Here is a 13,058-nt window from a genome sequence, read left to right as displayed (position 1 = left end):
TCACTTCATGGGAAATAGATGGGGAAACAGTGGAAACAGTGTCAGACTTTATTTTTTTGGGCTCCGAAATCACTGAAGATGGTGAGTGCAGCCATGAAATTAAAAGATGCTCACTCCTTGGAAGGAAAGTTTTGACCAACGTAGATAGCATATTGAAAAACAGAGACGTTACTTTGCCAACAAAGGTCCGTCTAGTCAAGGCTATGGTTTTTCCAGTGGTCATGTATGGATGTGAGAGTTGGACTGTGAAGAAGGCTGAGAGCCGAAGAATTGTGGTGTTGGAGAAGACTCTTGAGAGTCCCTTGGACTGCAAGGAGATCCAACCAGTCCATTCTGAAGGAGCAGTCCTGGGATTTCTTTGGAAGGAATGATGCTAAATCTGAAACTCCAGTACGTTGGCCACCTCATGCGAAGAGTTGACTCATTGGAAAAGACTCTGATGCTGGGAGGGATTGGGGGCAGGAGGAAAAGGGGACGACAGAGGATGAGATGGCTGGATGGCATCACCGACTCGATGGACATGAGTTTGAGTGAACTTCAGGAGTTGGTGATGGACAGGGAGGCCTGGCATACTGCAGTTCATGGGGTTGCAAAGAGTTGGACATGATTGAGCAACTGAACTGACTGACTGAGGCAACCTTGTTGGAGAAGGCAATGGCATCCCACTCCAGTACTCTTGCCTGGAAAATCCCATGGACGGAGGAGCCTGGTGGGCTGCAGTCCATGGGGTCGCTAAGAGTCGGACACGACTGAGTGACTTCACTTTCACTTTTCACTTTCCTGCATTGGAGAAGGAAATGGCAACCCACTCCAGTGTTCTTGCCTGGAGAATCCCATGGACGGGGGAGCCTGGTGGGCTGCTGTCTGTGGGGTCGCACAGAGTCAGACACGACTGAAGCGACGCAGCAGCAGCAGTAGGGAACCATGTTACAGGTGATGATGTATCATTTCTGTCAGCTTATTTGAGTGTAATTAACCGAGCTTGAGTTTGCCTAGATCTTCTTCTATGTTAGTGCGGATAACTTTTTAAAATTTTAAAACTTCTAAAATTACTGCGGATAACTTAAAAAAAAAAAAAACTTTTGTTTTGACTGAGTTACTGCAGGTTTCTGGGCCTTGGCTCCCAGAAATGCTAAATAGGCTTGATAAGGGGCCCATAAATTTGCATACTAACAAGCTTTCCTGGTGACTTGACTACAGTCTGTAAAACACAGCTCTGGAGATTAAAAGACACACCTCCTTCTGGTTGGTGATGGCTAAGGTGCCTTTCAGGTCTGAAAAGACTGGACTACCCAAGCTTGGGCTGCCATTATAAGAATAACCCCACTGAACAAACTATCTGTTTTCCCCCAACTCTGTTTTATGTAAGGCTTTTGAGATTTTTTTCCCTCCAAAATTGTATCCAAAAGGTGAAAAAGAAATGCACTCAGCAAGTGTTTGAGGACCCTCCTATGTGTCCTGCTCTGTACTAGCTCTGGGAATGTGCAGATAGGTATCCTGCCTTAAGACCTCTGGTCAGTGACTATTACCATAGAAAAGAACGTTAGGGCACTTAAAAATATTAAGATTTTGTTTGTGTTTTCTGGCTGTAGAATGGGTATCAATATTGATTTTCTTGTGGAGTTTAATCCTTCAAATTGTTTAGATTAGTGGCTGTGTTTCATCTGTGGGCAGTTAGTAAAATAGGAACCTTGAATCTTTTCTTTTGATTTAATATTTTTACACTTTAATGCTATGCTGCTGCTAAGTCGCTTCAGTTGTGTCCAACCCTTTGCGTCCCCATGGAGTGTAGCCCACCAGGCTCCTCTGTCCACAGGATTCTCCAGGCAAGAATACTGGAGTAGGTTGCCATTACCCGCTCCAAGGGATCTTCACAACCCAGGGATCGAACCTGCATCTCTTGCAGGTTTCTTGCATTGGCAGGTGGGTTCTTTACCACTAGCGCCACCTGGGAAGCTTCTTTAATGCTATAGTCAACTCAAATTGGAAACAGATGCTTTTTAAAAGCTGGCTTTTTTTTTCCTCTTGTAGCTTTATAAAAATATTTACTTTTAACTTCTGATTGGGTGGTCTGTGAGGTTTAGAGGCAGACTTGTGTTGGCTGTATTTTTCCAAAGTATTCTCTTGTTTAGTTCCTATATTTCTTTCAAGACACACAGCTCTTTTTTCTTTTTAACTTTTTGTTTCTGAAATTGTGATAGAGCTTGCTATTTTTGTGTGTTTAATGTGGTGGAGTATGTCATCTGTTCTCCTCTCGACCTCCCACAAGCTGTTAAAAAGAATGGTTGTCTTACAATATGGGTAATGTGAGAATCAGAAATAGTAAGTTTGCCTAGTAACCTCTAAGCTAGGTTCCAATTAACTGAGCCTCAAATCATTTCAATATGAACACAGAGAAACAATAAATGATGTAAGTTTTGGCAGTAAAAGTAGTGAAATTCATATTCTAACAAAAGCATTTGTTAGGCACTGTTGGGATTTATTTTGTTACTGATTGTGATGGGAAAAATGCTTCAAGTGATCTTATTTTTTGGCTGAAGTATTCTGCACACTTTGTTTCACCACACTTTTTAGTGAATATGCGTATACTGTGTTCGTATATTGTGCTTAAAAAATACAAACCTTTTGTTTACATCTTCCTGCTGCTTGCATTCCTTAAGTAAAGTTAAAAGTGACCAGTTGTGAGGGATAAGAAATGTGTGGCTGAATATGAAATTGCTTTTTCATTACTGAGTACCTTTAATGACGCAGACCTTCTGAGGCAGCCTAACAGTTTTTAACAGTTAAATGTGAGCAGCATGTCAGGGGTCCCTGAACCATCTCCTGGGCCAGTGGTTTGCTAGGACTCACAGCTAATTTTTTACAGCAGATGGAGACCAAGCGCTTCACTGATGCGGCAGCTGGTTGTGATAGCACATGTGAGATACTGCCGACCAGGGAAGCTCATTCGATGTTCAGTGTCCAGGGCTTTTACTGGGGGCTCATCATGTAGATACCTCTGCCTGGCATATAACTGCATATAATCACATTGTTTGTCCAAAGAGTGAAGTCACAGTGAGTCCCTCTTTTCAGTTAGTGGTGTTAGGAACACTTCTGAAATCTAAGTTCCCAGCCCAGACATCTGCACATACTGACTTTCAAGGGATAGTGCATACGTGCATGCTCAGTCACGTCCGACTCTTTGGAACCCCATGGACTGCAGCCTGCTAGGTTCCTCTGTCCACGGAATTTTCTAAGCAAGAATACTGGAGTGGGTTGCCATTTCCTTCTCCAGAGGATCTTCCTGACCCAGGGATTGAACCTGGGTCTCCCACACTGCAGGCGTATTCTTTACCACTGAGCCAGCAGGGAAGTCCTCAAGGGATAGTAGGTAACTCTTTTGCACAAGCGGTGCTCTTCACTGAGTCTGCTTTCATTTGTCCTTGTATTTCTACCTCACTTCTGGGCTCCAAGTAGTAGCAGTACTTTGTCTTATCAAAGCTTTGATTCTTCAATTGAGAAAGCAAACTGGTCTGTTTAACTTAAAAGGAATATGAAACATTTTCAGCAAATGTATCTTATCAGTGATATATCTGAAGCCCACCACCAGGAAAAAAGCTTAACTCCTTACTCTTCCATGCAAGCTTTTAGTGTCAATTTGTATTGTAAACACTTGGTCCTGTGTTTCCTATCAAAACCACTTGATCTTTTGAAGGAACTGTTTGTGGGCATAAAATTTAGAAGCTAAAATGAGGCCACTAGTGAGTTTTACAGAGTAGTGCCTCCTTATCCATGGCTGATAATGTTTTAAGGTCCCCCAAAGATGCCTGAAACCATGGATGGCAATGAAGTCTGTATAAACTGTGCATTTCCGCTATTCACAGTTAGCTATAATAAACTTTAATATATGAATTAGACACGGTAAGAGAATATCCGAATTGCCAGCATCATTACTTGTGCACTTTGGGGCCATTATCAAGTAAAATGAGGGTCATGTGAGCACAAGCTTGATACTGAAGCAGTCGATCTGATCAGCAGGACGACCACTAAGTGACTAATGGGCTCATACACTAGACAAAGGGATTAATTCTAAGTTTATTTTATAGATTTATTCTGAATTTATCAATTATAAATTTATAGATTATTATTGCAATGTGTAACATGTTGTTCGGGTATGTACTTCCCAGACCAGTCCATTGATTATTCTCAGTCCACAGTGTAGCTGAAATATGGCTTAGTTATCATGACAGAAGAACAGAAAATTATTGATAGCCCAACAACATAGGAAAGCATAACATTTATAAATAAATTGCCAGTATTTGGGAAAAACTTTTTTTTTTTTTACAAGCACAATGCTTCTTAATCTTTTTTGGTTGATGGGGGCTTCTTTAAGAATATGGTAAAAGCAGTGGACCCTCTCCCCTAGAAATAAATGTACTTTAAAATAGAATTTTGCTGTTTCAGGGAACTCCTATAATTGAAGTATTCTTGAAATCCAAATGAAGGGCCCCTCCATGTAAATATGACAACAGTTATGGCTTGGTCTCGCAGTTCTGAGAGACCTTTGGCAATATGAGGAAGGTACATCCTCTTGCTACTCAAGCGTGGTCTGTGACCCCCCAGCAGTATCGTTACCTGAGGGCTTGCTGAAGATGCAGAATCTCAGTCCCACCTGAGACCTGTGCTCCCAGGGGATGTGTGCGCACCTGGAAGCTGGAGGGTGGAGGGCTGCATTAGATATTAATGATGTTGCCATTTTAGTATGCCTTTTGCTATTTTAGTTAAAAAGTTATAGCTTTTTTAAAGCCTTGGGATATGACTGTCTTACCCTTCACTTTCAGTGTCTAATTGTTTGTTTTATTTTTTAATGGGATGTTTCTGATAAAGTGGCAGTTTTCAGGAATAAGCTGAGGTTTGGAGTGAGGCAGTCCAGGTGCTTGAGGCAGGCTCGGGAGCGGGCAGGGTCTGGTCTAGCCACGAGGTGGCACCACTGGCCCAGGTGGCCCCCAGGAAGCAGCCGGCGGGGCTGTGGCAGGGAGCACCTGGCTGTGGGCGGCTCTGGATTGAGCCAAGTGTTTATTACTCAGTTGCATCTAATTAGATTTGGGACCTGCTGCTGATTAAAGCCAAATTTTAAGATTTTGACTTTGCTGTGTCAATGCCCACAGGCTAAAACCGTGACTAGAAACTGCTGAGATAGTTGAATCATTTAACTTGGGATAATTATACCTCTAATAAATAATGAATTCCATGACTTAGTGCTTGTGTGCAAGGAAACAGGCTTCCCTTTCTATGACTATGTGCTCTGCGTGGTGTCTGAGGCGGAATCACACCCTGGAAGACATGGTGTCGGCTTCAGGTTGTGTGTTAACCCTGGAGGAAATGGCCTTGACTTAGGAAATGTGCACACGAAGGGCCTGGTAGTCGCGCAGGTCGCGTGTACGTGATCCTCTGACACTGGCCCCGGGAAACCTAAACGCATGGGTCTTGTTCTTCTGGCAGGTTTGCATTTCCTCTGTGCCTTGTCTTGAAGACAGCGATGCTAAAGAAAGCAAGGCCTGCAGGGGATCGGAAGGAGGAAGGGCCTGTTCCTAAGCAGATGAAGGTGGAGGCAGCCTGTGGACCTTCTTCCCCTTTGAACTTCGACAGCCCCAGTGGCCTCTTTGAAAGTTTCATCTCGCCCATCAAGACAGAGACGTTTTTCAAGGAATTCTGGGAGCAGAAACCCCTCCTCATCCAGAGAGACGACCCTGCATTGGCCACGTACTACCATTCCCTGTTTAGGCTCTCTGACCTGAAGAATCTGTGCAGCTGGGGTATATACTACGGGAAAGACGTGAACGTCTGCCGCTGTGTCCACGGGAAGAAGAAGGTTTTAAATAAAGATGGCAGAGTGCACTTTCTTCAGCTGAGACAAGATTTTGATCAGAAAAGGGCCACAATTCAGTTTCACCAACCTCAGAGATTTAAGGTAACAGGCTCTCCTAGGGGCAGAATTCTCATGTGTATTAAACTACTAACATTTGGCCATGGATCAGCTCAGGGATAAATCCGTTTTGGTGGTGATTAGTCTCCTGCCAGTTTCAGAAAGGCCAATACCTGTTTGGTCTTCAAATGCATTCCAACTTCAGTGATTTTTTTTTTTTTTTTTTTATGTTCCCTTTTGTTTGAACTGTTAGAATCTGCAACAGCTCAGGGTGGACATGGTTCGGTGTCATTGAGCTGCAAAAAGTAAATTACATTGCAGGTTTATAAAGTTTGTTAAAGTGACATTACACCTCCAGGAATATTTCTGTGGGCTGGTTTTTGTTTTGATCCATGGTAGACATTTCTCTCTGGATTGTTTCTTCACTGTAACGTAAGGCATGATGGCATCAAGGTGATCATTTTATTCTTGAAGTTGCCTCCCTCTGCTGCCCACATCTCCTTAGCAGAGGTTTCCGAGCAGTGACCAGACCATGTACTAGACGCACATTTATGGAAGAGACTTCACCCTTGTTGACACCCTGCCAGGCTGGCTCTGAGAGTAGGTTCTGGAACTGCTGAGGTGGGTGGGGGCAGTTGTAGGTGGAGGGTAGCTTGGATTTCACGACTGACTAATCTTTTATTTATTCTTCATCAGTGATTGACATTTGAGAAATAATCTGCTGCTTCTGTGCCCAGTTTCTGCATTTATAAAATGTAGATTTAGGATGAGCTAATCTGCTCTTAGTTGTTGTTCAGTCGCTAAGTCGTGTCTGACTCTTAGTAACCCCATGGACTACAGCACTCCAGGCTTCCCTGTCCTTCACTATCTCCTGGAGTTTGCTCAAACTCATGTCTGTTGAGTCGGTGATGCCATCCAACCATCTCATCTTCTGTTGCCCACTCTCCTCCTGCCTTCAGTCTTTCCCAGCATCAGGGTCTTTTCTAATGAGTCAGCTCTTCACATCAGGTGGCCCAAAGTATTGGAGCTTCAGCTTCAGCATCAGTCCTTCCAGTGAATATTCAGGGTTGATTTACTTTAGGATTGACTGGGTTGATCTCCTTGCAGTCCAAGGGACTCTCAACAGTCCTCTTCAGCACCATAATTTGAAAGCGTCTCTTTCATCTGTTTGAGATGTTTACAGGACAGGTGTCCAACAACTGAAGGCTCTTTCTGAGTTTTAGAAAAAAAGTCTTATTCCCGTCCAGAAATCCCCCTCTGTGACCCTTGGCTGAGTCAGAATGCCAGCTTCGAGGAGGAGGAGAGCAGTGTGTCAGGTTTCACACTGAGGATGGCTGCTGGCTGCGTGCTGGCGCCTAGGTCTCTGTCATCAGAGTTCTAGTAATGCTTGTCATTATAGATCTTGAGTTGCCTTATTAGATCCATTAGGCCTCCCTCATCTGTGAATGCCTTTCCCTTGTCTGTAGGATTTTGTACTATTTGTATTCTGGATATAGACTTTTCAGTACAGGTCCTCATTCCAGATAGTTCATCTTGGGCAATCATGAGCAGCTGAAATATCCCTGGGGTGCCACTCTTTTGGGCATCCTACCTGAAAGGAATTTATAAATCACTTGCAGACCAAGTCATGATTTGCATTCAGAAAATCTGTACATCGTGGTACTTCCCTCTGAGCTAGTCCTTGACTCTTTGCTTGGCTAAAAGTAGCACTTAAAAAAGTAGTTTTTAGACACTGAAGAACTTTAAATAGAAAAGATCAGTGATGCTGATTACATGTAATTTGTTGACAGACTAGCAGAAAATTATTGTTTGGCACGTATGTGGTGTCCTCTGTGGCTATCATTTCTGCTTAAGTGCGGCACACTTCTCTTCCCCAGTTTCAAGTGGCCAGGACTGTTTCCTTTGCCCTGTTGAGTCAGCTCTCTAAGTCACGTTCATTAAAGCAGGAAGGATGAGCTTTCCCAGTTTGAGCTCAGCCCCCAGGGTAGGCTAGGAGGCATCCTGGTTATTTGTGGGTTTGTTTTTGTTCTTTTGATTATTTATTTTTGGCCCTCTGGTTCTTTGCGGCTCTGCAGGCTTTTCTCTAGCTGCAGTGAATGGCGGCTTCTCTTTGTTGCAGTGCAAGGGCTTCTCATTGTGGTGGCTTCTCTTGTAGAACTTGGGTTCTAGGGCACATGGGCTTCAGTAGTTGTGGTTCCAGGCCCCGGAGCATAGGCTCAGTAGTTGTGGTGCACAAGCGTAGTTGCTCTGCAGCACATGGAACCTTCCTGGATCAGCGATGGAACCCACGTCTCCTGCATTGGCAGGCAGATTCTTCCCCACTGAGCCACCAGGGAAGCCCCGTTTGTGGTTTTTTTTTTTTCCCTCTGACCTTCCACCACCAGAACTTGAGAAACCTATAAGCTTCTGGAGTTCACTCTCTACACAGGAAGCTGGGTTCTGAGTATTATATTGTGAGCAGATTTAGTGTTGTGTGTATTTACTAATGGGCATACTGATACCAGGATCAAGAAGTCTAGAGGCAGTTCCTCATTGTCTGGGTTGAAGGACTCAGAGTCAGCACTTTCTTGGTCACATCACAGAATGGGCACAGCTTATTAGCCTAGTTCGTCTGGAAATGAGTGAGGAGGTAACCAGGGAGTGGTAGGCTGTTCCCCACCCGCTTCGGGTAATCTGTGTATCAGGAGTCCAGATGAGTTAACCAAATATTTACACATGTTCACTTTTGAATCTTCCAACACACATTTGAAATAACTGAGGCGATCACTGTAGCCTCCACTTTACATGAAAGAAATGAGTTCACATTTGTGACTTACATAGCTACGAGGGAAGGACTTCTAACTTCAGAATTAAAACATTTTCTGAACCATGTATCTAAAGATCCTCCCTGAAATGTAGCTGGGCTTTTGGCATGTTTGTTTTCACCTTTCTTTAGGTGTTAATGTGGGCTTCTGGTCTTGACCATTGTATTCAGCTGATTCTGCAGGAAGGTCAGTGCAGAGGAGAGGGCCTCCCCGCCCTCTTCCGCCCCCTTCCGCCCCCTTCGCTTTTCCATTGGCAGCTCCAGACACAGCTGGGGGCCAGGAGTGAAAGGAGACAGGTTTCAGGAGCCTTGTTTGTGCCTCAGTCAGTGCTGTGAAGCTGTGACACTGGTACACTGTTGTGCAATTGAAGTAGATTTGAGCTAGTTTTATGCTGTTTCTCACTCACAGTCTTAGAGTGGGAGTCCTCCTTTCGCGGATGAAGAAGTTCAAGTCTAGCTTGTAACTACAACCTGAACTCAGACGGTTTGACTCCAGATCTCTTCCTAGTGGGCCACACTTGGCAGATTGAGAATCTAAAAGTGAAATGAAAGACTTGTGCAAATGATAGGGTTTTCTGTAACTTTTAAGAAGAAGGAGACATGTGCTTCTTAATTATAGACCCAGAAACTTCAGTTGGGAGCCATAAGATCACCCATATGGTCCTCAGGCCATCAGCGATAGACAGAGAGAGACAGACAGTTACTGTACAAATGTAACTACACATCCTGCTGGCCGCTCCCAGGTGTACATTAGATTGCTTGGGAGATCTGCGAACTCTTTGGAGCTATTCAGGTGCCATTGAATTATTATTCTTTTGTTAAATAGAAACCTTGAGCTCTGTATGTAGAGTAGCTCAATGGCTTATATGGAAATGTCTCCCAAAGCTTGTTTAATGCTGACCCAATTCTTTCCCATTTGGTATTTTTAATTCTGTAGTTTTTTTTTTTTTTTTTTTCCATTCCAGTGGGTACGATTGACTTCTAAGCCATGATCCTCGTTTACTCAGCAAATCCTTTCAATATCTTCTGTGTGCCAGGCACTGCATGTATGGATGATTAAAAGTTGGGCTTCTGCAGTGTTCTTTGCCGGTGATTTTTCTTTATGGTAGAGGCATGGTTATGGGGCTGCATGAATGTGAATCCTGGATCCGTCATTGACAGGCCTCCTTCCTCATCGGTGTGGGGCACCCACAGGGTGATGGTACCCACCCTGTGAGACGGTTGCTGGGACGGCTGTGTAACTAAAGTAGGTGAAGCCTGGCACACAGAAAGTGCCGATACCCACGTGGCCCAATTCTGCCTCTCTTCCCCTCACCTACCTTGGGACAACCAGGTTTCCTTCTCTCGCAGGAGTACGTGGCTCCTCTCTAGGTCCCTCAGTTTGACGAAGGTCCTGAAGAGCTAGTGAGTGAGTGAGAGAGGGGAGTGTTCCTCGACCCCTGTCCCCTGCTCGCTGCCTGTACCCTCTTCCCAGTTTATTTCTGCTCCCTTTGCTTTAAGGACCCTTTTGTCAGGCAGTTCCCAGACCCTCGCCCTTCATCTTGCCTGAACTTAAGACTTAGCCAGCAGGCACATGGGGGTCTTAGCAGCTCATACATTTCTAATGTACAGCTTTTCTTTTTTCCCCCGAAAACTCATTCTTTAGCAGATCTTTCCCACTTGAGTGGTGCTGGGAGCTAACTAACTGCCTTAGTCAAAACCCCCAGGGTACTTCTCGCTTATCCTCCCCACTCCCAGGCCCCTGCCATCAAGGTGTGCTGGCAGGGCTGCCTGCCAAGCACATCCTGACTTTTACTCTTCTCCGTCGCCCTCTCCCCTACTCTGATCATCCCCGCCTGTACTTCTGCATTTGTCGCTTCCCCGCTGCTGCCTCTTGCTTTCCCACAGTCCAGTCTCCTCCACCCGTAGCCAGACTGACCTTTTATAAGTGTTAATGGGGTCGTGTCATTGTCTGGCTTGAAATCCTTCGTGGCTCCCTGTTACCTCCTCCTGTCCATGCTCGGGACAGAAGGTCCCTGAGGGTAGAGGTGCCGGTTCGGTCACTGCTGAATTCCAAGCATCTGGGCTTCCAGGTGGCACTAGCGGTAAAGAACCCACCTGCTGGTGCAGGAGACGTAAGAGAGAAGGCTTTGATCCCTGGGTGAGGAAGATCCTCTGGAGGAGGGCATGGCAACCCAATCCAGTATTCGTGCCTGGAAAATCCCATGGACAGAGGAGCCTGGCGGGCTCATCCATAGGGTCACAAAGAGTCGGACATGACTGAAGTGACTTAGCACAGAGCATAATAGCTGTGTGATAAAGACTTGCTACGCGAATGAGAACAGATTCCTTACTTCTGGTGTATTTTTCTCTCCTTCTATCTCCACTGTTGTTTCTTAAGGATGAGCTCTGGAGGATCCAGGAAAAGCTAGAGTGCTACTTCGGCTCCTTGGTTGGCTCCAATGTGTACATCACCCCGGCGGGAGCCCAGGGCCTGCCGCCCCACTATGATGATGTCGAGGTGAGAGGGGGGATCTGCCCGGCTGCGGGAGGAGGGAGTGGCCGCCAGCCCAGGAAGGTGGGATTGTCGGAATTGAGCTGTCGGTCTGGTCCGGGCCCACTCTTCCTGTGAGGGCTCCGGAGAGCTTGACCTCCCTCACCAGGATGTTGGAAAAAATTAACCCCACTGAACTGGTTTCCTGCTCCTTTGGAAAGGGGAAAGATTGTTTATTTACTAATATAAAGAGCTGCACATTCCTCCAAAACATGTATTGATTGAATTTTCTACAGAGAAGTGTGATTGGATTTTTTTTCTTTAATTTCACAGTTTAATAAGGTGAGGTCACAAGTATTCCATACATCTGCTTTTATTTTGTCCTTTTTCTGTAGCTGCCAAAAATATATGCTTTTTTCCATTTGTGAAAGCCTTGGGGCAGCTTAAATGAAGGTCATGGTTTTGCTTAAGCACTGGCGCCTTGACGAATGTTGATTTCACTCTCATGTGGCTGCCAAAAAAAGTTAACTCTTGGGCTTAGGTATGTCGTAGTTTTATTTTTGTACTGATACATTCTGTGAACACAGAGATAGTAGGAAATAAAAACCTCTTTTTTTCCTCTTGAGAGCAATTTGATATCAATACATTTTCCAAAAGTTTTTTTTTCCTTTAATATTTCTAACAGTACTTTAAAATATCTTTGGTTGAATGAAGAATAATAACTTGACATTTTCCTATGTGCCAGGGATTATCTTCAGGGTTTTGGATACTCAGTAATATCTGAAGCTTGGCTTTTCCCTCAGAGATCATGGGCTTCCCACTGTCTGATGGAAGATTTAGAGGAATGAATAGTGGGATATATAGGGATAGATAGTGGGATATAAAGAACTCAGCGAGGCTTTTAGGGAAGTGAAAAGAATGACGAGCCTTCCAGTGTCAGAATTTACGGTCACCTGTTTTTAAAAAGTGAATGCCAGTGGTGGCAGCTTTTAAGCGTGGAGCGAGGTGTATCTGAGACCCTTTATTTTTATTTTTTTATATCAAAGTTGTGATTCGTTTAAGCCCTGGGAGGGCCAGCACCCAGTGAGGAGGCTCTCTGACACTCCTGGGGTCCTGTGCTCCCTGTAGGTGTTCATCCTGCAGCTGGAGGGAGAGAAGCACTGGCGCCTGTACCAGCCGACGGTGCCTCTGGCGCGGGAGTACAGCGTGGAGGCCGAGGACAGGATCGGGAGGCCCACACACGAGTTCACACTCAAGGTATGGGCCTGCCAGTGTGCGCGCCGAGCGTGGTTTGAGGTTTGCGCTTGTGTAACGGTCCCCCAAGAATGTGTCCAGGAGTTTGGGGACAGGTGGCTCCCATTCCAGGTGGCCGCTCGGGGGGGCCTCAGAGGGAGACCTGGTCTTTTGTACTTGCAGATGTGAGCTGAGGAAACGTCTCCATATGCTCTCTGAGTCCAAAAGGAATGAATTATGAATACGGTAACCACTGACTTTTCTGGAGTAAAAGTCATGGAAGGCATGACCTTGGGCCGCTTCACCAGAACTAAGGCAGTGGTCACTGCTGGGTGGTAGATCGCTTGAGGAGAGCACGGTCAGCGACCTCTGTTTTTCTTGCTGGTAAAATTCGGGCGCCCCCTTTGCCTCCTAACCGCAGTAGGCCCTCTGCACCCCCTTCCTTCTGCATGTAGTTGTCAGAAGAGTCACCATGAAGGCTCTTGAGGGGATCTTCCCCAGAAAACCAGGCAGCCCGAGCATGTGCTGGTTCGCTGGCATCTTGCTGCTGAGAAAGTGTGTCCTTCAGCAGTTAGCCGGGTGGGATCACAGCCAGTCCCCAGCACGTCAGGTTGTTGAGAACAAAGTCTAGGATAAGAATAGCT

The 13,058-nt window shown here is 45.4% G+C and overlaps 1 protein-coding gene across 5 annotated transcripts in view; it reads left to right on the top strand.

Annotated features, from left to right (window-relative positions):
- The window catches only part of RIOX2 (ribosomal oxygenase 2), a 33,368-nt gene that overhangs the window by 1,607 nt on the left and 18,703 nt on the right, over positions 1 to 13,058 (top strand). For 4 of the 5 annotated variants that reach the window (XM_006074553.4, XM_045165185.1, XM_025282455.3 and 1 more), the window contains 3 exons: positions 5,482 to 5,950; positions 11,089 to 11,208; positions 12,310 to 12,438. In XM_006074553.4, the coding sequence (XP_006074615.1) occupies positions 5,519 to 5,950; positions 11,089 to 11,208; positions 12,310 to 12,438 (681 nt within the window). In that variant the 5' untranslated portion in view covers positions 5,482 to 5,518. Of the gene's footprint in view, positions 1 to 5,481; positions 5,951 to 11,088; positions 11,209 to 12,309; positions 12,439 to 13,058 lie in introns of those variants that run through there. The other variant, XM_044940727.1, reaches the window with a different exon arrangement.

Source organism: Bubalus bubalis, chromosome 1, assembly GCF_019923935.1.
Source record: "Bubalus bubalis isolate 160015118507 breed Murrah chromosome 1, NDDB_SH_1, whole genome shotgun sequence".
In the NCBI taxonomy this organism is placed as follows: Eukaryota; Metazoa; Chordata; class Mammalia; order Artiodactyla; family Bovidae; genus Bubalus; species Bubalus bubalis.
Note: the sequence above shows the minus strand (reverse complement) of the source record. Positions and strands in the feature narration are given on the sequence as shown.